The following is a 27824-nucleotide window of genomic DNA, read 5'->3' on the forward strand; positions in this document are numbered from 1 at the left end:
AATACGTATTATTCGATATGCTTTACCTAGAGGTAATTTTTTTTATTTAATATTTCTGTCCATATATTTTTAATATATATACTTAGAGTTGGAAATGTTTGTATAATGAAAGCAGCTTTTAACAATATGATTTAAATTTGTGGAACAAGGATACGAGTAATTGAGTATTGCTACATTTTTTTCTTTTCTTTTTTTCTTTTTTTATGATCTGATCTCAAGATTCAACGTTCAAACCTTTTCGATCTAGTGGAAAATTTCTTTTATTTGATGTAATTGTCTACCTGCTTGATTAAAAACAATATTTTTGAGAATGGAGAATTGGATTATTATTATTATTATTTTATGAACTAAAGTACTAAATTGAAATATGTTTTTAAGATAATGTAAATTAGGGAGTCGAAGTAAAGTGACTAGATAATATTTGAAAAAAGGGTTACTGGGGTCTTGGTGACAAAGAAAAATTGATTTAGACAATGAAGATTGGACATTTAAAGTACTAAATTTTTAATGACACAACAAAAGCTATCGAGAGAAAGATGAAATAATTCGACAAGCACTGATTGGAAGAAAAAAAAAAGTTAGAACTCAGTAATATTACAAACTATCCAACTCACAGAAAGTAACCCACCTAATGCATGTATAAACGAGGAAAAAGAAAAAGGGCACAATAATAAGAGATACAATTATAAAAAGGTAATAATAAAAAAATGTAAAGTTGGAAGATGCATATAGTCCCTGTACCAAGGTAATTGGTGAGGAATCGGCCATCGTTGCACAGGTTTTTAGGGAAAGGTGGTATGATATGATTCCTTTCGAGAGTTTGCTAAAGACTTCGTAGCATTCCCTGTATCACAATTGATTTAAACAGTATAAAAACCAAAGAAGATGGAAGTATGCCCAAATCAATCGATCAAATACTTGTTGATTCCAAAAAATATCGATTTGGGATCCAAAAGAACTGGACAAATCCAAACTCTTTACAATGACTCACATTTTCTTCATTTAAACACATTTTCAGGAGGTTCAAAGGGAAATGTCAACAAAATGAACGACATCACAATTCTCAAACTAAATTAAAAGGCATAATTCATAAATAAACTAGAAGATAACGTTTGAACCCGTGAATAATTGAATGTACCAAGTTCTGATAACTCGTGGCTGCTTCACAAATTCATAAATATAGTTGGCATCTTAAATCAAGAAAAGATGAAATAGCGTTAAAAGTCTTTCGACGTTTCTTTTTATTCCATGCACAATAAACGAGTCACAAAGCCTTAGTAAATCGAAGGAAAGAGACAGAGTTGTAGTATACCAGCAAAACTCATGCTTTGTAGCCTCTGTTTACCCTATTGAATCTCGAGTGATGACTACTTTAAGCTCTTCATTTCCCATATCTTCTCTTTGTTCTTTCAGAATATCCATAGCAGAGTTTGCGATAGATTCTGAGCTCCGATGTACCTTAATCATCTGTAAGGTCGAAATATAACCTAAACTGGAAGGGATCTTATTCAAACAGTAGCAATTTCGCAACACTAATCGTTCTAGTTTGGGGTAATCATCACTTGTGGGATTCCATTCTGCACAGGCATACTGGCTTGCAATTCTCACACTACTTAGCTCGAAGAATTTGAGTTTTTGGAATTCACCTTCTTCTGTGTCCCATTGCTTTTCCTTGAAGAAACCACTACGTAATTTGAGAATCTCTAAGTTCGGCAATCTTCCAATCATCCGAATTTTTTCCCACGACAAATCAATATACAATAGGGTCAATTTTTTGAGATTCAAGGGAAAATCAGGACCTGAATCTCTCATAAAACTGATGTTGAGAGATTCGAGTTGATCGAGGAATTGGAAAGGACATTGAGACACAAACTTGCATTTCAATTTGCGGAGATTGGGAGCACATCCCAAAACTTTTGCATCCATTTTATTACAAATCAAAAGTAGAGAAATAGATTGGAGGTTATTTATTTGGAAGCTCCCATCCGTAGTTGCTCTTAAATGAGAAGATTCACTGAAGCGTGCACCACCTCCAAAATGCAGACGTTTCAAATGCTTCATGTTAAGAACAAAATCAGGTATTTCAACTTCATCTCTGTTCTTCACGTGAAGATATTCTAGTCTGTGGAGTTTTTCTATTAATGGCAATTTAAGTTTTTGTCGAACTGCCAAGTACCTCAAGTGAACCATGTTTTCAATTCCTACACTTACATCTTCAAAATAAGAAAAATATTGCCCTGACGAATCCATGACCCTGCAGCCTAACTGAGAGTGAACATATGGATCAAATGGTCTTGGGAAACAAAGACGCCGCATTTCCAAGATACTCTTATCTTTCTTATATTTCGAATACCCGCTGAAGAACAAATGTGGTGACAACAAAATCACATCCAATCATCATCAGAAACAAAAACATAGTTAGTGTGACCATCAAAGATAGTTACATTATTAATAATCCAAATAGAAATAGAAGAAAGTGAACGAGGAAAGAAGGGAGACAAAGAACTTACGTTTCAATCCCTCCCGTAAAGTTTTCTTCTTTAGCTATCCTCAAGCATATCTCATGCAATAGATCATGAATCATGCAAATTTTGGCTCCACCATTTGATCTTTCTTCAGCAACTAGTACCAGACCCCTATTAATTAGATCCATTAGATAATAGTGTGCCACATCCTCTGAGCTCCTGTTGTTTTCTTTGTTTATAAACCCTGCAGCAACCCATAGAGATATCAACTTCCGTACCGGCATTACTTCGTCTTCTTCAAATGCTCCAAAGTATAGAAAACAAGGTTTCAGATGAACTGGTAAATGTTGGTAACTAAGTTTCAGTATGTCGATGCAATTATTTGTGCTGTCAAATATGTGTTCATTTAAATGCCCCGCTATTTTTCCCCATGAGCTCTCTTTCTTCTGCATATTTGCAAGAATGGAAGATATCGTAATGACTGACAGAGGTACACCACGACATTTTGCGGCAATATGCTTACCAATCTCTAGAAATTCTGGAGGGCAAGGTTCTCCTTGGAACACTTTCCGCCGTAATAATTCCCAACATTCAGCATCTGATAGGAAAGGAAGTTCATTAACAACATCACTGAAGCCTAATTCTCTGTTTCGAGATGTGAATAAGATTCTACTTCCTGTTCTATCATCTGGAAAATATCTTTTCAAATCGTCCCATGGTTTCATGTCCCATACATCATCCATGACAAGGAGGTATCTCATTCCTTTTAAACTTTTGTAAAGCATTTCAGCCAAATTTTCTTCCTCCATTTCTGTGATTGTTTCTCTATTATGGTTTCTTGTCGATGTCAAAATGTCAATCAATACATTTTTCTTCTTATATGTTTGAGAAACCACACACCACGCACATTTGTCGAAATAATAGACAATGGAAGGATCATTGAACAATTTCTTTGCTAAAGTATTCTTACCAAGTCCAGGCATTCCAACAATGGAAATAATTTGTTGCTTTAGTGGTCCACTGGTGAGTTGATCAGCAATTTTGGTTTTCTCATCCTTGAAACCGACAAAATCGTCGTCCAAATTGTCAAGTTCTTTAGCTTGAGGCTGTACTTGCTCACATGGATATCGTTCTTCGGGTATTCCAGCGTCAATATTACTGCTCCTCGTTTTTGTATTGCCATCTTAACAAGATGAATCTTCTCCAGGAGTTGAGAAAGCCTGGGGGTGAGATACCAGACAGGAGTAATTGAGTTGATAACATATGAAATTTCATATAATATAAGTCTCTGGTTTTCATCGCAAGTTCCTCAAGTTGTAAGTGCCGTGCCACAACTATATAATTGAGGGTGGATCTCAACAACGATAGCTCCTCGTAGAGCATTATGATTTGATCCTTCACTGGGACAATCCTTTCAGCCTTATAATTGATCAAGTACTCGAGATCATCTAGGAGAGAATCCACAGTGAAGAACGAAACCACACTACGCTTTGTAGCGACACAACCTAGCAACTTTGAGACTGTGATGCAGTGCTCCTTGATCTTTGTTTTCAAGAGCTCAAACTTTTGTGAGAAATCAGAAAGAGAAAGACTCAATCGTCCAGTCGTCAGGACTCTATCATCACTTGCTGAGAATATTGAATATAAGAAATTTCCAGCCTCGTTGACAACAACTTCGATATCTGACAATATATTCTTGGTTGCGTCCAACTCAATGGGTAACGGTGCATCTCCAAGAAAGCTGATTAGAAATCCAAGTTCTGTCTGGAGGTTTTTGATTGAACCCTTGACTGGAACAATGAAATCTGGTTCAAGGGGCATTATTTCTTCTAAAAGTTGGAGTGTTGGATGAATTTTGTGAATAGTGACGCCGAAATAAGTATAATGATGGTGAAAAAGCCGAGACAAGAGTTGGACTCTTTGTCCTTAAGTCGAATTTGCCCCGCAATGGTGCCTACGGATTTTGGCAATCGACTCCCAAGATACAACGGCTACACTTGTGTTTGTAGCACTCCAAAACACAAGTACAACGAACCAAATTTAGGATTATGTACTCCAAGGATGAAATGAAAGAAAATTAAAATAAATGAAATGATTTTGATTTTGGATAGAAGAGAGGATGAGAGACGTTTTGCATATCAAATTGTGTGGAATAGGACATCCAAAGGGTCCTATTTATAGACCATGAAAGGGTGTGGACGAAATGGTTGAGGCCAAACCATGCACCCTTTCCAAACAATGCACCTTTATGAAAAGGTGTCTATTCACTAATGGTTGAGGCCAAACCATGCACCCTTTTCAAATAATGCACCTTTATGAAAAGGTGTCTATTCACTGATTTTCGTCCTTTTTCGTAATTTCTCATTCATCCGATATTGGTTTTCGAAATGTCAAATATACCCTTCAATACATGCAGAGAAATCAAAATTCTCTTTCGGGGGCGTTGCCCCCGACCCCCACGGGGGCGCTGCCCCCTCGACCCCCACGACCTGACCGGGTAGGTCGATCCCCGTTTGTGCGCCCCGAAGTGGCGAAGTGGCAAACAATTTTGTCTAAACGGATTGAGTCGAGCTTTTGAGTATTTGGCCGAAGTCGATACGAACTTTAATCGATTTTCAATTCTCGATTTATTTAACCAATATCCAACAATGAGAAAGTCGATAAACTCCACAACAAGTTCATTAGGATGGGGAGTAGGAGTAATCTTGGACATTTGCTGCTTTGGGATTGTGAAGACTACCCTCAGATCCTTCACAGATGATATCAGTAACTTAAAGAATTCTCTGTCTGCTTGAGGTTCAGAAGCCCCAAAATACATGCAACGGTATGCTGAATCCTCGAGATGATCTAGTAAATCAGTTTCAAAACGGGAAGCCCCAAAAAGCATGCAACAGAATTTTCTGTATGTTTTGTCATAACGGAAGCACAGTTTTTGCTTTTTCATATACGCAACGGCAACTGGAACAAGTAATCTCTGTCCAACAAATGTTTCAAATTTTTCATCTCCTTCAAGTGAATTTTTTAGGAGATTTCTGACTTTTGTATTTTCCGGAATACGTCTAAGAAATAAAGGGAGACCCATCTTTTCTTCAATTTCTTAGTATGAATCAGTGTCTATTTATGGAAAATTCTGGGGATGGACGAATTCCAGGGGAAGATATATGTATGATTGTATTCTACTCCAGAAAATATATTTATAACAAAAGTCCAATCTTCATCACAAACTCTAAACAACTAAATATTGAATTCACGGTTTCTCATAAGATTAATAATTATAGAATTTAAATATAAAATTGCCGATAACTGGAGACAGCGATGATTGTATTAAAGTAAAATGAAAGAAAAGGAGGTTTCAAATGAGAGAATCTTCCAATGTTCACACCATGCGGTATATATAGGTGTAATTAAGTAATTTCTGTTAGCCATTTTTCCCAAATAATAGAAATAAATAAACTATATGAAGGAGAAAAAACATAAAACAAAAATTTATGTGAACACATGGTTTTCAACTTTCACATTCAATAATTAGGTTTAAACTTATTAATTCAAAAGTCATGTCATAATTCAATTTTTTAATATTAATTTAGGCCTATTTTTAGACAATTTTGGATTGTTGCTCGGTAATTTTTTTATTCAATTTCTACTGTTTCTGGCAAAGAAATGACTACAGCCTGTCAAAAAAATTCTTTTGACTTTTAGCTTTCCCTCGTGTTGCGCCTAACACTCCCAACTAGTAAATCAAGTAAACAATCCCGCAGGCACATTCAAGTTGGTAGAACAATTACATTGGCGGGCTCACAAACCTAGCGTGGAAAGTTCGATTCCTGGAAGGCAGCATCTTAGAAGGGAAATTTATCTCGAAGGCAAGGTGCTGGAAGGCAGTGAGGAGAGCTCTTTTAGGGGAAGGAGTATAAGCCATGCAGGAACCTGGGAGCCAATAAGGACATAACCCGCGATTAACTTCCTCAAGCTAATGAGGAGCCGAAGACTTGAGGTCCAAGAATTAGTTTGGCGAAGTTGGGAAACCTGGGTATCAAAAAATGTAAACAAGGAAATGAGGGTAAAATTGGAAATTTTGATTTTTATATACCAAGAAAATATCTACAACGTGTGGACCCTCTTGATTTGACATGAAAATGCATTCTGATTCTCCATAATTAATGGCTCCCAAACATGTATGTCTACAGCGTGTGGACCCTCTCTCTCTCTCTCTCCACATGACCACATCCGTCCGACGACCGTCATTGGAAGCCTCCCAGTACCTTTTATATATATAAAAAGTTGAACCCCAACCTTAAGAGCCCCCACCGTCCGACCAGTAGAGTTTTGTGATCGAGGTAAATCGTTGGATGTGTCCCAATAGGGTAGGGAACAAAAGCTACCTATGCACTGCGCCTATAAGGAGTCTAATTTCATGTCTCAGGAATCGAACCCGCACACTACGACTGTCAGTAAAACGTGAGATAACCTCATCCTATCCTTTGTACCACTAAACAATGTCCCAAGGGGCTACCTTATATTCTCATACTTGGTGCAAATCGGTCAACAAGGGCTCCTTATTGTGGATATATCTCCTAGATATAACACCTGTTCCAAAAGTAATACATTACAGTATTCATTTTGTTGGGCAAACCTATACTTGTCTGTATTCTTCTAAAATGAAAGATATTGAATATTAAATACTAAACACAAGACTCAAATATAATTAAAAATTTATTTTGATAGAATTTAGAGAGCGAATGAATTAAAAATCAATTATTTGAAACTAATTTGAAATGAAGAAAATGGAATTAAGGTGTCATTTCGTATGGTCGAATCTTTCGAGGAGATCACTCAATTTTCTATCTTCGGAAATTTCTCTGAGAATTTCTTGACGGGGATCCATCTTTCTTCCTCAATTTCCACCTTTTCTTCAATTTTTGAGGTTGCTTTCAATTTCTTAGTATGAATCAGTGTCTCCTTATGGAAAATTCAGAGGATGGATGAATTGTAGGGGAAACTTTCTTGGTCATTACAAACTCTAAACTACTAAGACGTCATTTGGGAGAAATTTTGAAAATTGATTTTTTGACCGTTAGGAGAAAAGTGAGGGCCACCCGTGAAAGAATAAGTCAAAATTTACGGTTGAAATAATGAAATAACTGTCAAAAAATCAATTTTTTGGGGTGAAAAATCTCTCCCAAATGGCCCCTAAATATTGAAATAGGATTAATAATTATAGAATTTAAATATAGAATTGCAGACAACTGGAGACAGCGATGATTGTATTAAAATGAAATTAAAGAAAAGCATAGTTCAAATGAGGGAATCTTCCAATGTCACACCATGCAGTAGGTGTAATAAGTGATTTCTGTAAGCCCTTTTTTTTTTAAATAATAAAAATAAATCAATAAACTCATTGAAGGAGAAAAAACATAAAACAAAAATTTATGTGAACACATGGTTTTCAACTTTCACATTCAATAATTAGGTTTAAAGTTATTTATTCAAAAATATTAACAATAATATTCACTCTTTCTACTCCTCTCTACATAACAAACCATCTTTTCTCTATTTAACTTCGAGCCCACTCTCTCCAATCTCTCTGTCTCTCTCTCTCTCTCTAGATTTGTCTGACCACCGTCACCAGAAGCCTCCCACGACCTTCCCTTCTCATACCACGTGTAGATCGGGCAACGAGGGCTCCTCATTGTGGATCAATAAAAATCATGCATGGGCTCTCTCACCTCTCATATCACCTCTAATGTATGTAGCGGTTTGTTATTTGATACATGAGACAGTAAAAAGCTACTACATTAATACATCAAATAACAAATTGTCATATATATGTCACTTAGAACGACTAGTCCTTTTTATAAATAGCATTACTCTGGTTTCACACACAAATGTATGCAAATGAAAAGGCACGAACCAAGTTAAACCCCTCTTTGAAGTCATATTCCATGGACATATGTACAAATTATTTAAATCCAACATACAACACTTGAAATAAGTTTTGAGCATTAATGAATGCAAATGGAGACCCAATAAATGAAGAAACATGAATAAAATTCGTTTTACTACAAAGCACAATATTTTATGCAGTAGAAAATTTTTATACCATCTGAAAACTAACCTCCTATATATGCAATACGTGCATTTGATTCCTGAAATAAACTCACAAAAGCAATCTGATTATTGATCACCACATATTCATGTTTCACTTTCTGCGAGTTAAACCGTCATACTTATTGTAGGCTCAGTTTAATTTTAACACTTTGTGATGGAAGAAATAAATATGTCGAATTAAGAATGCAAGCATTATTAGAGGTTCATCGAATGTTTCTAAGTAGAATGTTAACAGTGATTCGTGCACAAAAATGAAGTATAAAATGAAGGAAAAAAGAAAAGAAATCCAGCTTTAGATTGTTAGATAATTTGGCGAATAACTTGCATTTTGGCATTTCGCTAATAAAAAACACTAGCACGCAATGACGATAAAACTGACACTTAAGGAAATGAAATAAAACGAGGTATGCAATTGCAAATCACCTTAAGATGGATTTAGTCTCCTACACTGGTGCTAACGGGATAAACTAGACGTATATCTCCTAAGTTATAACGCTTCTTTCAAAATTAATAGAGCATAATATTCATTTTGTTGGGCGAACCAACACTTGACCGTACTCTTCTAGAATGGAAAGTACTGAGTACTAAATATTAAACATAAAATTCAAATACAATTTAAAAATTATTTTGATAGAATTTAGAGAGAGAATGAATTAAAAATCAATTATTTGAAATTAATTTGAAGCGAAGAAAATGGAATTAGTAGGTTCCTATTTATAAATTTTCACGCGTCTTTTTGTATGGTCGCATCTTTCAACAGAAATTAATTTTAACGATTAGATATCACCAAATCAAATTTACTAATCTAGATAGCATCCTATCAAAAGGTCATACTCATTCCGAAACAATGTGATTATTTGATATGAGTCCTTTAGAATTAGAGTATGATGTCTAGTAATCACGCTCATTGAGGACTATAATTCACACATTTAAATCATATATATATATATATATATGAAACCATTAATTCCAATAGGACCATCTCCACATTTAGCATCCACAATGCATTCAATTCAAACATCACGGGCACTCTTGCATCACCATCCAATCAACTAATGAGAATAGACTTTGTCAACCTAGCACACCAACTTCCAATGATGATTGATGTGGACCTAAATCTTGTCCAACTTAATGTGTCAAATTTTGAACTTGAGGACACCTTAGAGTAAATCATGAGGGAAAACTCTAAATAAGTGATTCATTGTAATGAAAATGTTTTAGCCAACGTTGTAACAACACAATTTTTAAAGATTTGAATTGCTACCAAAATTTATAAAATATATATATATTTTTTTTTTTATGCAAAGCCAAAAATTTATATAGCATCGTAAAAATTATTATTATTATTATTATTTTTATTTATTTATTTTTTTTTTGGGTAATTTTATGCGGATTGCAATGTGACCAGCACGCTGAGTCCTCTTTTTTGTATGTTAACTTTATATTGGAGTTGTCATCTTTCTGACAAAATCCGTGTGATGGTGGAGGGGTTCGTTCTTATTTTTTAAGAATTTTTTTTTTCTTCAATGCAAAAGCCCTTACTTTTGACTCCAAGAATCATTGTACAGATTCATGCACCCCTCAAAAGTACCCTATACCGTATAATATTGCATAAGTGCACATCAATCTAGCATTTCCGTGAATAGTGAAAAAAATACTGTTCGCGTCTTTTTTTTTTTTTAATAGACCGTTCACACCGTGAACAGTAACATGGGGTACTTGGTCAATCGATTCACAGTAGACTGCTATTCCTACATTTTTTTTAGAAGGTTTTTGATCTATAACCGACCGATTTTATACCAATTCAAGATTTGTTGGACTGAATTGGTCGGTTCGATCTGATTTTCAAAACATTAATTATTACACCCTAAATATTTAATCAAAATAAATATTATAATCAATCATAAAACCCAAAAAAATAAAAAAAATTAAAAAAAATTGCGGTAGAGTGCCAACCCTATGCGGTTTAGATAATTTTTATTTTCTAGAATTTTGGACTAATCCACTATCGGTTCAGATATTATCAATAAGGAAATACTATGTTTTGACATTAAACTTTTGTCCTTTGCGAGAGATCTTTTTGTTATCCCTTTAATATTCCTATACTTCAGTATGCCCATTGGACATAACTGATGTACCAGATTTATACATGAAAACTCACTAGCAATTCTCTTATTTCTCAAAATTGAGTATAACAAATTTCCTATCCAAGTTTCTAATATTTAATTCACTAGCGCAAATATAATCCATATATAACTTGTGAGAAGAAGAGAAGCTGAGAAGAGAAAAGAAGAAGAGAAGGGAGCAAGCAGCGCCTAGGCGCTGGAGTGGGCGCTGCCCAGTTTCTGCCGAAGCAGAAACTGGGCGCCTAGGCGCCTGTTGGGAAAAGTCCTCCCAAAGATAGCCCAATGATCAAACAAAGTTGACAATGTGAAAATTTTCAATCCACTTGAAGAACAAGAAAATGAGGAAAAAATGATTTCAATGGAATATATAAAAATCAATGTGTTTGGATTACTTGAACAAGCCTCAAGTTAATCCCCAAGAAAGAAAATAACTTAGAATTTGTACCCAAGATGAACAATCTTCAACTTGTAAAATTCTCACCAAGTTTTCTCTCTTCTTTCTCTCTAAAAACCGAGCCTAGGTCTTGTGTTATATGAGAAGGAGGAAAAATTGGCTATATATATAGCCTATCGGGGCGCCTAGGCGCTATGTTTCTGTCAATAGGCGCCCAGTTTCTGCTTCGGCAGAAACTGGGCGCTGTCCACTCCAGCGCCTAGGTGCTGCTTGCTCCCTTCTCAACTTCTCTTCTTCTTTTCTCTTCTCAGCTCTCTTCTTCTCACAATTCTCCACCTCATACATCATTTGATAGACTTCAAATTTTGGACGAACAGAAGAAGAAGAAATAAGCACCAAAAGAACTCGGCTGCACCATTCAAATCATGATTGCCTACGTACCCAAAACTCGGGATCAAGCCTCCGTAGTTCACCTCCACCTTCATATACTCTCCACCTCATTCCAACCTCGCCCCGAAGGGCCATGCCCTCTCGGGCATATCAACATGGACTAATGTGAAGCAAGTCCAAGCAATGTTGAAATTTGCTACCCGTTACTACTTTGGTTAACATGTCAGCTGGGTTCTCATTTGTGTGTACCTTCAAGAGTGAAATATCACCTTCGTCTATAACATCACGCACAAAATGATACCTGACGTCAATATGCTTAGTTCGAGCATGATGAACCTGATTCTTAGCCAAGTGAATGGCACTCTGACTATCACACCACAAGTCCACACAATCGTGCTCAATCCCCAAATCATCTAGAAGACCCCACAACCACAATGCTTCCTTCACTCCCTCTGCCATGGCCATATACTCGGCCTCTGTAGTAGAAAGAGCAACTGTAGCCTGTAACATCGATCGCCAACTAACTGGGGCACCATGTATGCAAAACACATATCCAGTGGTAGATCGTCGTCTATCTAGATCACCTGCATAATCCGAGTCCACAAACCCACTTATATGACATGCATCTCTACCAAAACATAGACCCGTATCTGCGGTACCTTTTAAGTACCTCAGGATCCACTTCACAGCTTCCCAGTGTGCCTTCCTCTGATTCGCCATGAATCTACTGACCACACTCACCACCTGGGAAATATCTGGGCATGTACACACCATGGCATACATCAAACTGCCAACTGCACTAGCATAAGGCACACGATCCATGCGTACCTTGTCTTCCGCTGTAGTAGGAGACTGTTTACCAGAGAGCCTAAAATGTGGAGCCAATGGAGTAACCACCGACTTTGCACCTTGCAACCCGAACCTAGCAATAACCCGCTCAATGTAGCCTTTCTGACTCAAGAACATTCGCCGGTTCGTCCTCTCTCTTCTGATCTCCATACCCAGTATTTTCTTAGCAGCCCCCATATCCTTCATCTCAAACTCTTTACCAAGTTGGGATTTCAACTTATCTATCTCCACCTTGCTTTTCGAATCGATAAGCATGTCATCCACATATAGAAGAAGATAGATATAGTCACCTCCCCGAAGTTTCCGAATATAAACACAACAGTCATACTCACTTCTGGAGAAACCATGCTTTAGCATGAAGGAGTCAAATCGCTTGTACCACTGCCGAGGAGATTGCTTCAATCCATATAGTGATTTTCTCAAACGACATACCTGACGTTCCTTATCCTCAACCTTGTAGCCATCAGGTTGATGCATATAGATCTCCTCATCCAAGTCCCCGTGCAAGAAGGCGGTTTTGACATCGAGTTGTTCCAGCTCAAGATCATGATGAGCAACAATACTCAATAGCACTCGAATGGAAGTGTGCTTGACCACAGGAGAAAAGATCTCATTGTAGTCAACTCCCTTTCTTTGTGCAAACCCCTTAGCCACTAACCTCGCTTTGAATTTTGTACCACCGAGCTTGGTAGGATCCTCCTTCTTTTTGTACAACCACTTGCAACCAATAGCTTTCTTACCTATGGGCAATGGGACAACCTCCCATGTTTGGTTCTTGTGAAGTGATTCCATCTCTTCTTCCATTGTCGCCAACCAACTCTCGCTATTATTGTTTAAAATAGCTTCCTTGAAAGTGGTAGGCTCATCATCCTCCACCGAGAGTGCATATTCAACCAAATTTGTCTGCCCATAATGCCTCAAAGGCTAGTCTGACCCCAACTTTAGAACTTGCTTGTAAGTACGGCGTGGCCTAGAGGAAGCCAAGTTATCTGTAAGCTGCTGTTGTTGCTGTACCTGTACATTTTCTTGCTGAACCGCCTCTTGTTCAAGGGCATCATCACTCTCATCTTGAGTGTCTGTATGATGCTCCTCTTGAACATGCCTAGAATCAGGTTGATCTCTAGGTTCTATGTCAACAACTTGAGACATTGTAGTCTCAAGATCATCACCACCGGGCATTATAGCTTTCAACGAAGCTACCATGGAGTTCTCATCAAAAGTAACATCTCTGCTGATTATGAACTTAGAATCCTCTAAACACTAAAGGCGATAGCCTTTAACACCTGCCGCATACCCCAAAAATATAGCCTTATTGGCCCTCGCATCAAGCTTTCTCTCATTGACATGATAGTAGGCTGTGCATCCAAATGTTCTGAGTTTCTCATAATCTGCATGTTCTCCTGTCAATATCCTATAAGGTACATCTCCATCTAACCTTGAATGTGGAGATCGGTTCACTATGTAGCAAGTATTTGCAACCGACTCTGCCCACCATTCTTTGCCCAAACCAGCATAGGATCGCATACACATCGATTTCTCTCGAAATGTGTGATTCAGTCTTTCCGCGACCCCATTCTGTTGCGGTGTATTTCTTACTGTCCAATGTCTCACAATGCCTTCCTTACCACAGAACTCCTTGAAAGCACCATCTGTATACTCAATACCGTTATCAGATCTCAGTGTCTTCAATTTCTTTCCTGTTCTATTTTCAACCATTGCTTTCCACTTCTTGAAGGTGTCGAATATCTCATTCTTATGCTTCAAAAAATAAATCCAAGCATATCTAGAATAATCATCAACAAATGTAACAAAATACCTGGAACCGCCTTTGGAAGTGACAGAAGCCGGGCCCCATACATCCGTGTGCACATAGTCAAGAATGCCTCTGCTTCTATGTTTGCTTGGCTGGAACTGAACTCGGTGTGCTTTAGCGTACACGCAATGCTCGCAAAAGTCCATGCAAGGCTTCTTCAAATTCTTTAGCAAGCCTTTCTTGACTAGCAAATCTAGCCCCTTTTCAGACATATGCCCAAGCCTCCTATGCCATAGCCGAGTACACTCACATGGGTCTCCACCACTTCCACTTGTTCCAACTGCTACATCTTCAGTAACTGTAGTACCCTGAAGTGCATAGAGATTGCCTTCACGAATACCCTTCATCACAATCAAAGAACCACGAACAACCTTCTTTACTCCATTCCATGTTACAATCTTGCAACCACCGGAGGAGTCTAAGGCACCAACAGAGATAAGGTTCTTTCACAAATCAGGAACATGTCTAACATCCATCAATGTTCTAACCACTCCATCATGCATCTTGATTCTAATTGAACCAAGCCCCACCGTTTTACATGAATGGTTATTACCCATCAACACGGTTCCACCCTCAGTGCTTCTATAGGTAGTAAACCACTTCCTATTTGGACACATATGGTAAGAGCATCCGGAGTCAAGAATCCACTTACCGGAGTTCTCTTCATCACAAGAGATGGTGTAGCACTCATCGCTTTCCCCTCCTTCCTAGGCATAGCTTACCTCTTGCTTGACTTGCACCTTCCCACTGTTGTTGTTCTTATTGTTCTTCTTCCAACCCCTTTTGTGTTGGACAATTCGCCTTGAAATGCCCAAGCTCGCCACATTTGAAACAAGACCTTTCCGCAAGAAGTCTAGAACTCGATCTAGATTTTTCTCCCTTGCCCTTTGGTCGCACATTGCTTCTACCCCTTACAAACAATCCTTGAGCTTGCTCCTTGTTACCAATGGTAGACATGCCATTAGTTGCAATCTTTCGAAGATCATCTGCTAGAAGTGACGTTCTAGTGTCTTCCATCACAAGTTTATCACCCACAAGCATCAATGTTTGTACTAGGTTCTCGTAAGACTTTGGCAATGAAAGAAGTAGTAGAAGTGCTTGATCCTCATCATCTACATCCACATCAATGTCCTTCAAGTCCGATATGATCCTATCAAACTTGTTGACGTACTCCCGGATTGGTGTACCTTCATCCATCTTGCAAGTATACAATTTGGACTTCAAGTAGATCCGATTTGTTAGAGTCTTCGTCATGAAGTTCGCCTCCAACTTTGTCCACACCTCCGCCGCCGTTACCTCACTATCAACCAAGAAAGCAACATCTCTTTCAAGGCAAAGAATGATAGACGCTCGTGCCTCAAGATCTAGCTCTTCCCAATCCTCGTCCGACATATCAACGTGCTTCTTCTCCTTTCCCGCCAATGCCTTGTGCACCTTTTGAGAAATCAACAAATTTTTCATTTGCATTCTCCAATATGAAAAATCATTCTTCCCATTGAATTTTTCTATCTTATACTTTCCAATCTTCACCATTCCTCTAGTAGACATGATTTATTCACTTGTTTACCGAAAATAAACCACAAAAGTTCACTTGGGAATTTTCACAAACACCTTGTGCACAACAAAGTTCAAGCAACTCACCACAAAATCGAAGCTTAACCACCTTGATTTAGGATGTAGCTCTGATACCAAATTGTTGGGAAAAGTCCTCCCAAAGATAGCCCAATGATCAAACAAAGTTGACAATGTGAAAATTTCCAATCCACTTGAAGAACAAGAAAATGAGGAAGAAATGATTTCAATGGAATATATGAAAATCAATGTGTTTGGATTACTTAAACAAGCCTCAAGTTAGTCCCAAAGAAAGAAAATAACTTAGAATTTGTACCCAAGATGAACAACCTTCAACTTGTAAAATTCTCGCCAAGTTTTCTCTCTTCTTTCTCTCTAAAAACCGAGCCTAGGTCTTGTGTTATATGAGAAGGAGGAAAAATTGGCTATATATATAGCCTATCGGGGAGCCTAGGTGCCATGTTTCTGTCAAGAAACATACTCGGGACGCCTAGGCGCCTGGACGAAACTAGGCAGCGCCTCCAGCGCCTAGGCACTGCTTGCTCCCTTCTCAACTTCTCTTCTTCTTTTCTCTTCTCAGCTTCTCTTCTTCTCACATAACTCTTGAATTCTTTCATCTGAGACTAGGGTGAATGGTTCGTTTCGATACAATCTGGCCTGATGCGCCACGACAATTTCAGATCTCTTCTCATCTGCCACTTCTTCAAATGACTTCAACTATGGTTGAATTGGTACTTTAATTTTCTATATTTGTTGTAATTTAATGGTTTAAATAGAAGTGAGTCAATGGTTTTAATAGGTATGAATTGAAAAGGCTTTCAATTGGTGCAATGATTAGTTGAGATATTTCAAATGCAAATGGTACATATTAAAATGTAATGATTTTTCGATTTGAATGTGATTATTCAAAGAGGTGCATAATGAAAAGTCATAAACCTTAAAAAAGGGGGCGATTTAGCTTGTCACATCATGTCAAAATGTAATTATTCACATTGATTTATGCCAAAAGGTGTACCTATTCAAAAAAGACGAGTCGAATGTATAAATTGAATCCATTTCATTCCGTTTTCTTCATTCGAAGTTTTCCATTCTTTACCCATTAAAATGAAAAATATAATCGTTATCCATTACATCAAGTTATCAAATTTGAATTTCTATCTCTTGTGTGGAGTTCATAATGACTATATTTTTCATTCTCATTCTTACGAAAATGAGAAACAAATGCCTCCTAAATTGATTTCTAATTCCATTTTTCTCCATATTATGCGGGGATTGGGAGTTTGTTGCCCCGACCTTGACCTTGAACAAGCAGGAACAGGGACATGGACGGATGGGCCCCAACATTTATTTATTTATTTTTCCGTTTTTCGCTCTATTATTCAGAACAAAGCAGCTTGGACAGTGTTGTGTATTCTACCTTTGTAAACTTTCTAGTTTCTTTGAAATGAAAAGAAATAATTTCAAGCATTATGGGATAAAATGAGTTCAGTTACAGTAGTGTTGAAGGCTGATCTAATAAAGTTATCAATATGGGGCTAAAATTCTAAAATTCAATTAGCCATTCTGTTCTGGATCGAGGAATCCCAAAAAAAAAAAAAAAAAGGATGTGTGAAATTTAATGCAAATGGCATGCCGAAGAAAGATATGCAAGCAGCACAATGACAATAAACAAAAACCCCCTCGCCGTAAATTTAATCCTATGATATAAATAAAGTTTATCAAATCGAAAATTCATATATTTATTTATTTTCTTATATATTTAATGTGTTATAGAATCATTATCTAGCATGCATTACATTATTTTAACAGGCCAACTAAGTTAAAATTGAATCTCAAAAATTGATCGGTATAAGGTATACACGACAAAATCATTTTACAAATAGATTAATTGATACTTAATTTAATGTTACGTGCTTTTAGCAAGTGGATTAACTGATTTATGGATTTAAAATTTTTTTGCAACTTGTCCTTAAAATATAAAACTAATACTTCAACTTGATATAATATATTATTAAGGGAGTATATACTATACCCTTCACTTTTCTAATGACTAAGCAATTATACACTTGATATAATTAATTCAATAGATATTGATTAAATATCATATTATAATATTTAGCAATAATTTGAATGGTAGGTTTGACTTTAATTCTAAACTGTCTGAATAATACAAGTAAATTCCATCATCCTACTTTGTGAATCGAATAATTGGTACAAAGCGTCTCTGTCATTTATATATTTTGTGCAAATTAATCTTATCCTTTAATTTTGTGGTATAAACGCTTAAAAAATGAAAGTAATAGAAGTGATTTGTGCCATTACCCGATAAAAGAAGCCAAAATGTTAATATTTTGTATTTTTAGCTCGTAAATGAAGTATTAGTTCTTAAGCTTTTATGTGTTTTTATTTTTTTAAATGAAGATGACATGGAACAATTAAAAGAGAAAATCTTAAACGAGGTTCAAGCAAGGAGAAATAAGAATGGCCTATAAAAAATTGAGTAACTTTCAACGTGAGTATTAGATTTATGTGAACGAGTACATTCCAGAAGTGTCTTATAATTCTTTACAATTTTCCTGGGAGTGATGAAAAAAGGCCAGCATGGTGAAACTTTCACTGTCAAATTCCATTATTTTGAGGTCTATTGTAGTGCTTTTATGTTTCCGAGTTTATTTTTGTTATTTTTGCAATTTCTTAGTTTTATTTGCACTGGCTACCAAATTAGGGTTTCTTTTTCACGATATAAATATGTGTTTAGGGTTTACAAACCCTATAGTCGTCTTTGAACAATAATATTTTAAACTGTCTCTGGTGCATTCCAGTATTTCTCACATCGGTTCGAGTGAAATTCGAGCAACACCCATTCGTGTGTTACAAATACCCTTTTATTATTATTTACGTTTCCATCACGCAACTAAGTTTATATTAGAAATGAATCTATATTTGATGTATAAATGTCATTTTTTGAAAATCTGTAATTAACATTTCATTTTTGTTGCTGATCATATTGGAGGGTATCAGCAACACATTTTGTAATGAAAAATTTTGGCAGCTAATGTGTCCAATGTTTAGTGGGGACAGTTGAAATGCAAATCAGAAGTCGAGTAATTTGTGCAATGAACGAAGTACTCCAAATCTTTGATTAGTAAGAACTATCGAAGAAGTTTAATCCAATGATATCGATAAGATTTAGGATCCGTATTACATAAATCAACCAAATTTAAATTATATATAATTACAGAATCTTTACCTAACATGCATCATATACTCACAACAAACCAACGAAATTAATAATGTACATTAAAATTGATCACCACAAGGTATATTTGATTTATTTCAGCCTAAAATATAAGAACAAAACAAAATATATATGTAGATCATTTCTACATATTCAGCCAGACGAATTTGCCCCTTTAATGATGCTACTCATGACAAAACGAATTTCTTCTTCGACAAGAATAAAAGAACATCAATCTATAGGAGTTCCAACGAACTCAATGAAGTGTTTAAACTTTGAAGAACACTTTCAGAATGCTAGACAGAGGGAATATGATTAAAGCAGAAAATGGTTATGAAGAGATTGTTAAACTAGAAAATATACAAAAATAAGCCAATGAAAAAAATTAATTTCATTAAGTATTAAACAAGAAAATACATGGAAATAAGCCAATGAAAAAATTAATTTCATTAAGTACCCAATAATTTGATTAATTGCAATTTGGACCAAAAACAAATCCAATAGAAAACTTCCATTATGTAAACCAAACAAATGTTTTCCAACTTTTCTATGTGGGATAAGAGCTTAGCAACTTCCAATTAACTCAAATGCTCACTGGTTTATAGCTTCAAGTGGATCGCTTTGATATAAAATATTTCATTCAGTTCTAAATAGATTTTGATAAATAAATGTATCGTATTATTTACCTTGTAGAGTAGAATGTGAATATGCTTGGTTCTACTAAAATTGAAATATAGGTCCCACTGAAATTGGAGCAGAAATTTGACCCATTTCACTTAATATTAAAACCATCCGAACACTAAGAAATTACCGTTCTTTTTACTTGTCAAGGGACAGCGATTTATAAATAGATCTCGATAATTACTTGATTTGAGTTTGTATTGTGCTGGAGCAATAATCGAAAGTAGAGATATTAGGTTAGATACTTTGTTGCCTAATAATTGAATTGGTAGCTGTGCATTGTGGATTTTGCATAAAGTTCTTGAATTCTTGAAGTATATAGATGTGGAAATGTTGGAATTTAATTAATTTTTGATGCCCATTAGATGGCATCAATATCGCCTTCCCCAAATTCACCGCTAGTCGCCGTAGCCGTCCTCTCTGCCTCCTGATCCTCTAAATTCATCACTGCCTGATCCTCTTGAAGGACCACAATCTCGACGCAATTCAACTACAATATCCCTTCTCTCTTGTTCCTTACTAGTAAAAATTAAATTGTATGGATTATGTGGAAGAAGATCAATCTTTGAGGGTGGGGTGGATTGGAAAAGAAAATAAAGTTTTAAAGGTTTAGGATTGCGGGTTGTACAAAACGTTAGAAGTGTTTTGTGTCGTTACCCAACACATGAATGCACGATATTAATATTTTGCATTTTAGCTATTATTAGTTCTTGACCTATTATTTATTTCATTTGAAATAATGCTATATAAGCGATGAATCTTTGTTTGTTACATTAAGTTTTAGTTTTTAAAAAATTGCAATTAACATTTCATTTCGGATGCTGATCATATTCGAGGATCAGCAATACACTTCTTAACGAAAATTTTGGCCTCTAATACGTAAAAAATTTATTGGAGGATAATTGAAAAGAAATTCAAAACTCGAGCAATATTGTGCAACGAACAAAGCTCTACAAATCTTTATTTTACTAAAAAGTATAATATATTAGTTTAAATGCATAAACAAATCATATTTAAAGTAAATATACTTATAGAATCTTGACCTAACATCCAGAATATGCTTCCAACAAATTGATTAAATTAATAATGTCTTTCAAAATTGATCAACGCCAAAAGGACCATATATTATTTGATTTATTTCAACTTGTCCCTAAAATATAAGAACAAAACAAAATATATATACGTGATTCATTTCTACATATTCAACTTGGCATAATATACAATATTATTATTTCGTCTCTTACAATCATCACTTTTGTCGTGAGTCGGCAATTCTATATTATGAAGTTTTGTTCAGCGATTATAAATCCAAGACTGATCCAGTGACAGAAATGTCCCTGCTTCTTTATCTTGCAGACAACCTTGAATAACAAACTCAAGGCGTAGTTTACTTCAAATGTAAAAGAATGATGTAGAATAATGCACAACTTAATCCCACTGCAACTGGCATTCTATTTAGTTTTAGGAGAAATGTATCCCTAATTTGTTTGACAATGTTGTAGTGACTCTGTAACAACCTTAAATCAGTTTTCATCACTACTAATCAGTTATCGACACTAGGGCTGTGCAAATCTCCCGAACCGAACCAATCGAACCGAACCCGACGGTTCTTGTCAAATTAAATACCCGAACGGGTATCTAAATTGAGAACCGATGGGTACGGTTCGGTTCTTGGTTCTAGACCAAGAACCGAAGAACCGAATAAGAACCGAATCTTTCTAATTTTTTTTTATATTGAGTAAATCATTTTATTTTAATCTTAATTTTTTCTAAACAAATTAACAAATTAACGATTTCTAAATCCAAATTTTTGGCCCATAATTTGTTTCATTTCTAATTTTTTAATTTTTGGCCCGATTACCCATTTTATTGTTTCATTTTTTAGCCAAACAAGATCAAATCCACTAAATAATCCTAAACACCTACACTAAAGTGCATAACATTGTCTCGACTCTCGCACTCACTCTTGCAGCCTCGCTAATATTCCAAAACCTATACGATCGTCGGCCGACACTGTGACCTCCGATCGAAGCTGTGACCTCCACCGACCGAAGCTTTGATCGTAGCAATCATTTGAACAAGGTAGTTTACTAGTCTCTAATATTCCAAAATCATTGAATGTATCATTAGTTGTATTTATATTATGTTGTTATAAATGTTAAAAAATTTAATTATAATACAGAACCGAACGGAATCGAACCGAACCGAACCCGAACGGTTCCATAATTATATTTGGACCTGACGATTCCATTTACTAGATACCCGAAAATTTTGGTTCGGTTCGGTTCTAAAGAGAATCGAACCGAACCGACCCGCGTCCACCCCTAATCGTCACTACTAACGAAAAATCCAGACGGCCCAGAAGCAATTGAAATAAATAATAAAAGTTAAGCATTCAATAAACAATTAAAATAAATGTTAAATAAACAAGTAAACAATTAAAATAAATAATTAAATAAATAATTGAAATAAATAATGAACATTTAAAAAATAAATAAATATTTTAAATAACAAATAAATATAAAAATCAAAATAAGTAATTTAAATAAACAATTGAAATAAATATCTAACATTTAAAATAAATATTAAATAAACAACTAAACAAATAAGATAAATAATTAAATATTTACGTTCAAATGTTCAATAAATAATTTAAATAACCAATAAATTTAAATAATTTAAATAAAATATTGAAGCAAATAATAAAAAATTAAGCATTCAATAAACAATTAAAATAAATGTTAAATAAACAACTAAACAATTAAAAAATAATTTAAATAAATGTTTAAATGTTCAATAAATAATTTAAATAAACAATTGAAACAAATTAAATGAACAATTAAAATAAATAATAAAGAATTAAACATTCAATAAACAATTAAATTAAATATTAAATAAACTATTAAACAATTAAAATAAATTATTTTACAAAAATTATTTTTTCACTTTTTATAATTTGTTGTTTAATTTTTAATTACGTTCATTTTCTTTATTCCATGATTTGTTCTTTCTTGCATATATTAGTTATAGTTCAATTAGTTTAATTTTGTAATATTATGCCTTATCCATTTTCAATTAGCAATGTTCTAACATTTGAAATTTTTCAGGATAGATTACCATTTGGACGCCGTCATAAGACAGATTCCTGGCAAAGTTACGTCGATCTGTAACTTTGCCAACTTCACATCACTATTGGATTTATTGAACGAGGAGCACGCGGAGATATTATGTCGATCCTGCTTATGGGCCCTATATTCGCTACTTTTTGTACAGCTTTTCTGGGCAGTTGCTTGATTCATTACTATATCGACTGCTTAAGCCAGTAGACGAAGATGCCCTTTACTTTGATCTTGGGGGCAAGGTTGCTATATTTTCCATATTCAAGTATGCCCTCATCATCGAATTGAGATTTATGGGTGAAGAGCAGTAAGGACCCATATTCTGACAAACAAGAGGCTACTGAATGATTATTTTAATAGGCGCACGATAGTGATACTGGCGTAGTTAGGAGATGCATTCAGGGAATGCGACCAGATGTCTGACGAGTTGAAGTTGGGAATAGTGTTTATAATCGAGAGCGTACCGAGGTATCATCATAGGAAGACATCGATTAACGTTTTTTATTTAAAAGTTATTGATGACATCGATACGCTCAACAACTATCCATGAGGGCAGAGATACTTTGGTGATACTTTACGTGTCTTTAGGAGGGGGCATGAAATGCTTAGGGGGGATAAGCCCGAGTGAAAATACGATGCATATGGCCTATCGTTAGCTTTGCCAGTAAATATTTAACGTAATGAATTATCTGCCTTTTTATTAAATTTTACATATAATAATTGTAATTGTTGCAGATTTGAGCCTACGAGACTGTCATCATCCTGGCTGGTCAATATGCAATGAGAGGGAATACATGTTGGCCTCGGATACACTGCTGGCGAGCACAAGACAAGCCCTTGCAAAATAAATATTAGCTCTCCTCAACAATCATGATGTACGTATTATATATTTACGATTTGTGTTGTATGTCCTTTTCGAAATCTCGATACATGGTCATTAATTCGATAAAATGTTAATATGTTAGCTTAAAGTCCTCATTGAGTTGACACTGTTGATCTAGGAGGATGGTCAGATTTATATCTGTGATCTGCTGACAGTTCGTGCTACTCGAGAGAGGCCTGAGTCCACAGTGGATCGAGCAAGGGTATGTTAATTGAATATAATTTGTTGATTATCGTTATAATTTTTTAATTAAGTTATAAATTTGTAATGCTCATTTTTTTAGGAGCGTCGTCCATTATCACCTTCGTCGAGGGTGTCACTGTAATACTCCAAAATTTTATGCTCGTTTATTTTGCTCGTTTAAATTTTTTAGGATAGCAATTTAACTTTCAATATTCTATTGGCCAAAAGAAAAGGGGGACGCCACCTTTGTAGTGATTAATGCTAGAGGTAGTTAATGAATGCATGCATGAAGTTCTAAATGTTGTGTATGCATGAAGTGATTATTAGTTAGTCAAAGTCTAAGTCAAATTTGGATTTAAATGAAGTAGATTATTTTATTAGGACTTCAATTGACCAAATTATTAAATTATTTTGTTAGGATTTATTTTACAATCTACAATATTTGAATATGTAAGTTGGATACAAATTTAATTTTGGGATACACTTTGCTAATAATGAAAGTTAGAGGGATTATGTTATATTATTTGGAAAATGAGAGACTTCCTTTGTAAATCTAGAATTTGTGGCCACTTATTATCCTATAATCAAACCACTTGTCATTTATCATTATCAAACACTCATGCACTAAGCTAAAAACGTGTTGAAGCAAGAAAAAATGAGAAAAAAAAAAGGAAAAAAAATGGAAGTTAGCAAAAGTGAGGCGGTGGGATCAAATTCAATCCATTATCCTTATTATATATATATACACATATCCATTGCCATAGCATAATTACTTTCACTTTGAAAAACACTTGCACACACAAATAGAGAGAAAATCGACAGGAAGAAAAAAAAAGAAAGGGAAAGGAAGAAAAAGGAAGCAAAGCCTAGCATTCTCAATTCATCTCTCAACTGAAATTTCTTCAAGTTTTACTGCAAGATACTTTCTATGCTTAAATGCTATGATTTCATGGTAATATTTATGCTTAAACTATGCATGAAAAACCATAATATGAATGTGGTGGACAAGTCCACAAAGTTGGATATCTATTTATGCCTTAGGACAAGTTCGAAGGGCACCGACAAGCCGGAATGTGCAAGTATGTGTTTGATTGCATTCTTTTGTATAGTATTAACATGTTAAAATCCAAGCCTGGTATCTTACTGAGTATTCCTTATACTCATAGTATTCTATACTAAATTTTCAGATCCATAATTGCGAAGTTGGTGGAAGTCAGTCGGCATAATCAATGATGGGTTAGGGACAAGGTTGTTTTGCATCGAAGTTTTGTTTTTGCATGTTTTGTTCGACTGCTTTCCATATGTTTTCTTATGGTATTGTATAAAAACATGTATAAGACATGATGTAATATGGTACCGGAAGTAAATTATGCAATTATATCTTCTATGTTGTGTTAAGAGACATTTTTTTAAAAACTTCTCTTTGCAAGTGACAAAAGGCAGAAACGGAACAGTTTTTGGGTCAACTTCAAAACGATATTTCCAACTCTATAAACATCCATTTGAGACTCTAAAAATATTGCTGCGTTCCTCTTTGAGTTGTCTAAATATGGACGAGGAATCATTCAATTTGAATAACTACGGCCTGAGATATAAATTTTTAAACGTCGAGGGGTCAATCTGGATTTCCTGTGCAATACTTCACTGTTTTCAGTAAAGCGCCCATATCATATGATCTTGAAAAATTTTCATATTTTAACCTAAAAAACTACTTGAATTATCTTTCTAATGCCTCAAATTTCATAGAAAATGGAGTTGGGATGAATTTTATAAAAATAGTCGAACTTGCTGCCCCAACTAACCGTGGCAATGCCGAGTCCGTATATGTAAAGTATAATTTCATGTCGACATGCACTTCTACCGGCCATTAAATTTTATAAGAGATATTTTACCAAATTGAAAATAAATTTCTAACATGTAATACTTCTATTTAAGAGTATTTACATGTACCAAAGGCAAAAGCTATTATGTTTAGTACGTGACCCTCGAAACTTCAGTTCGGGGCGTCACAGTCACATTCCCTGAGGAGGTCACCTGCCTACATGAAATCACTGTCTCTCGCATCCAGACACCTTCCACGTGGATCTCTTGCACGTAGTCACAGTGCTTCCATCGATGATATGTTCCGACTTATGATGGAGATCAGAGGCGAAGTAGCTGAGTTACGATGTGAGGTACAAGTCGGTTTAGGAGACCTTCATGTTGAGGTCATAACGATACGGGGCGACATAGCAGGCCTGTGTGGGACTTGCGGCTATCAAGATGGAGGGGGTAGTGGAGGGACTGGTGACTATCTGGACAGAGGGACCGGTGGTTATCAGGGGCGAGGGGGTCAGATGGGGTGTGTTGACTCGTTCTGCCCATCGGTTGATGCATTCGTTTCATTTTTCGGAGGCACAATGGAAATGGAGGATCAGGCCCTAATGCAGATGGATGCAGAGGGGGTACCCGAAACAGAAGGGGTACCAGGAAGAGTTGGTGAGGGTGTCAGAGGTGGAGTGCATACCGAAGTAGAAGGTGGTACCTGAGAGGACCCCAGACTCGCTGGACGTAGTTTTTGTGTCGAAGGGGGTGGGAAAGGGTAAGAAGCGTGCTATTGACATGCCGGAGCTGGTGGTCAGTAAGAGGCAAAGACAACCATCACAGTACATTGTTTCCCTATTCACGACCAAGGCGAAGAGAAGAACGTCTGTAGACGAAATGGTTCCCAATCTCTTTCGTGAGGTCAACTATGTCACGCATAAAGCATTCGATACATGGTTCAAATCGCTTAAGTCCTGTAAGTATTTTATGATTTCGCTAAAGTACATATGAGATCATCTATGATTTTCGTAACATTTCATTTTTTTCATTTTTTAAGAGATAGCTACAAGATTAGAGATAAGACCATTTCGAACGCTAAGACGTGGTTTGAAGATATTTTGACACCGTCAGCTTGGCTCACCGATGATGTGAGTGTAATCTCGATGTTATTTATTATGTTATGATTACATAATTTGTTGTTTTATTTAATTAAATGGCCCTTTTTTATGGAGTTTTTGTTTTAGCACGTCGACATGGCCATGGAGATGCTGCGTGATCGGGCTCATAGACACTCTAGATCTTTTGACATTCCTGGCCGAGTCATCCTAGGCTCCGGGTTTGCTCGTGACATTGATATCGAGCACATTATGCTCCTGGACCAGGAGAATGGATATGTGTTGCTAATTACATGGTCGAATAGGTCATTGGGATAGAGCCAACATGTAGAAAACCATGGACGGATTGTACACATATATACGTGTCTATGATCGCGAACTTACACTGCTTTGCAGTTGAGATCGCAATAGTCGATTTCACTATCTATGTGAGTCAACTGTAGCAAATACTGGAGCCGATGACCGTGATTGTTCCCATGATGGATAAATATACCGACGTTTCAGTAAATTACAGATTAGTCGTAATGTGAGACATGAAAAGATTAGCCGTAATGCGAGACATGACGACAGCGAGATAAGGAGTATCGTAAATATTTACAAGTTTTTTATTTGAAAACTTAGTTTTTAACTATATGTTATTGAGCTAATATATTATTATTTACTTGTAGAGGCAATTGTGCTATATTCGTAATAAAGTATATAGAATTTTTGAATATTGAGCACAATGTTGATAAAATAACCCAATCTTGTATAGATATGTGGAGGTTGAAGTTAGCATGCGATTTGTATGAATACAATTGTGATCCTTAGTACATTGTATATTATTTTATTTAAAAATGTAAATATTGAATCGTGTTCCAATACAACAGTTGTATAATATTTGTTTTATTTTATTTATTTATTTAAATATTTCATGAATTATGTTAATTATTTATGTTTATTGTTTATTTAAGAAAATAAAAATAATTAAAATAAATCATTAATATAACCAATGAAAATAATTAATGGAATATTTGAATAAAAAATTAAATCTAATATTTAACATAAATAATATACATAACCAATGAAAATAATTAGTGAAATAT

At 35.5% G+C, this 27824-nt stretch overlaps 2 protein-coding genes across 4 annotated transcripts; both read right to left on the bottom strand.

Moving 5' to 3' along the window:
• Nucleotides 1–576: 576 nt before the first annotated feature.
• Nucleotides 577–4300, bottom strand: LOC111407423 (putative late blight resistance protein homolog R1A-10). 3 transcript variants are annotated; one of them, XM_023036886.1, is made up of 3 exons: nucleotides 3436–4300; nucleotides 2511–3063; nucleotides 577–2356 (listed from the first exon to the last, which is right to left on the bottom strand). In XM_023036886.1, exons 1-3 carry the CDS (start codon nucleotides 3446–3448, stop codon nucleotides 1342–1344), a joined length of 1581 nt encoding a protein of 526 aa, XP_022892654.1. In that variant the 5' UTR covers nucleotides 3449–4300; the 3' UTR covers nucleotides 577–1341. The 3 variants fall into 3 exon arrangements, with proteins under 3 accessions (XP_022892654.1, XP_022892653.1, XP_022892652.1); XM_023036885.1 differs by having other exon boundaries at nucleotides 577–844; nucleotides 1313–2356; nucleotides 2511–4299; XM_023036884.1 differs by having other exon boundaries at nucleotides 2511–4299.
• LOC111407424 lies at nucleotides 3600–5633 on the bottom strand. Its single transcript, XM_023036887.1, has 2 exons — nucleotides 5115–5633; nucleotides 3600–4306 (listed from the first exon to the last, which is right to left on the bottom strand). The coding sequence occupies exons 1-2, from the start codon at nucleotides 5545–5547 to the stop codon at nucleotides 3621–3623; spliced, it is 1119 nt and encodes a 372-aa protein (XP_022892655.1). The 5' UTR covers nucleotides 5548–5633; the 3' UTR covers nucleotides 3600–3620.
• Between the last annotated feature and the right edge of the window lie 22191 nt (nucleotides 5634–27824).

This window comes from Olea europaea, chromosome 13, assembly GCF_002742605.1.
Source record: "Olea europaea var. sylvestris chromosome 13, O_europaea_v1, whole genome shotgun sequence".
Classification (NCBI taxonomy): Eukaryota; Viridiplantae; Streptophyta; class Magnoliopsida; order Lamiales; family Oleaceae; genus Olea; species Olea europaea.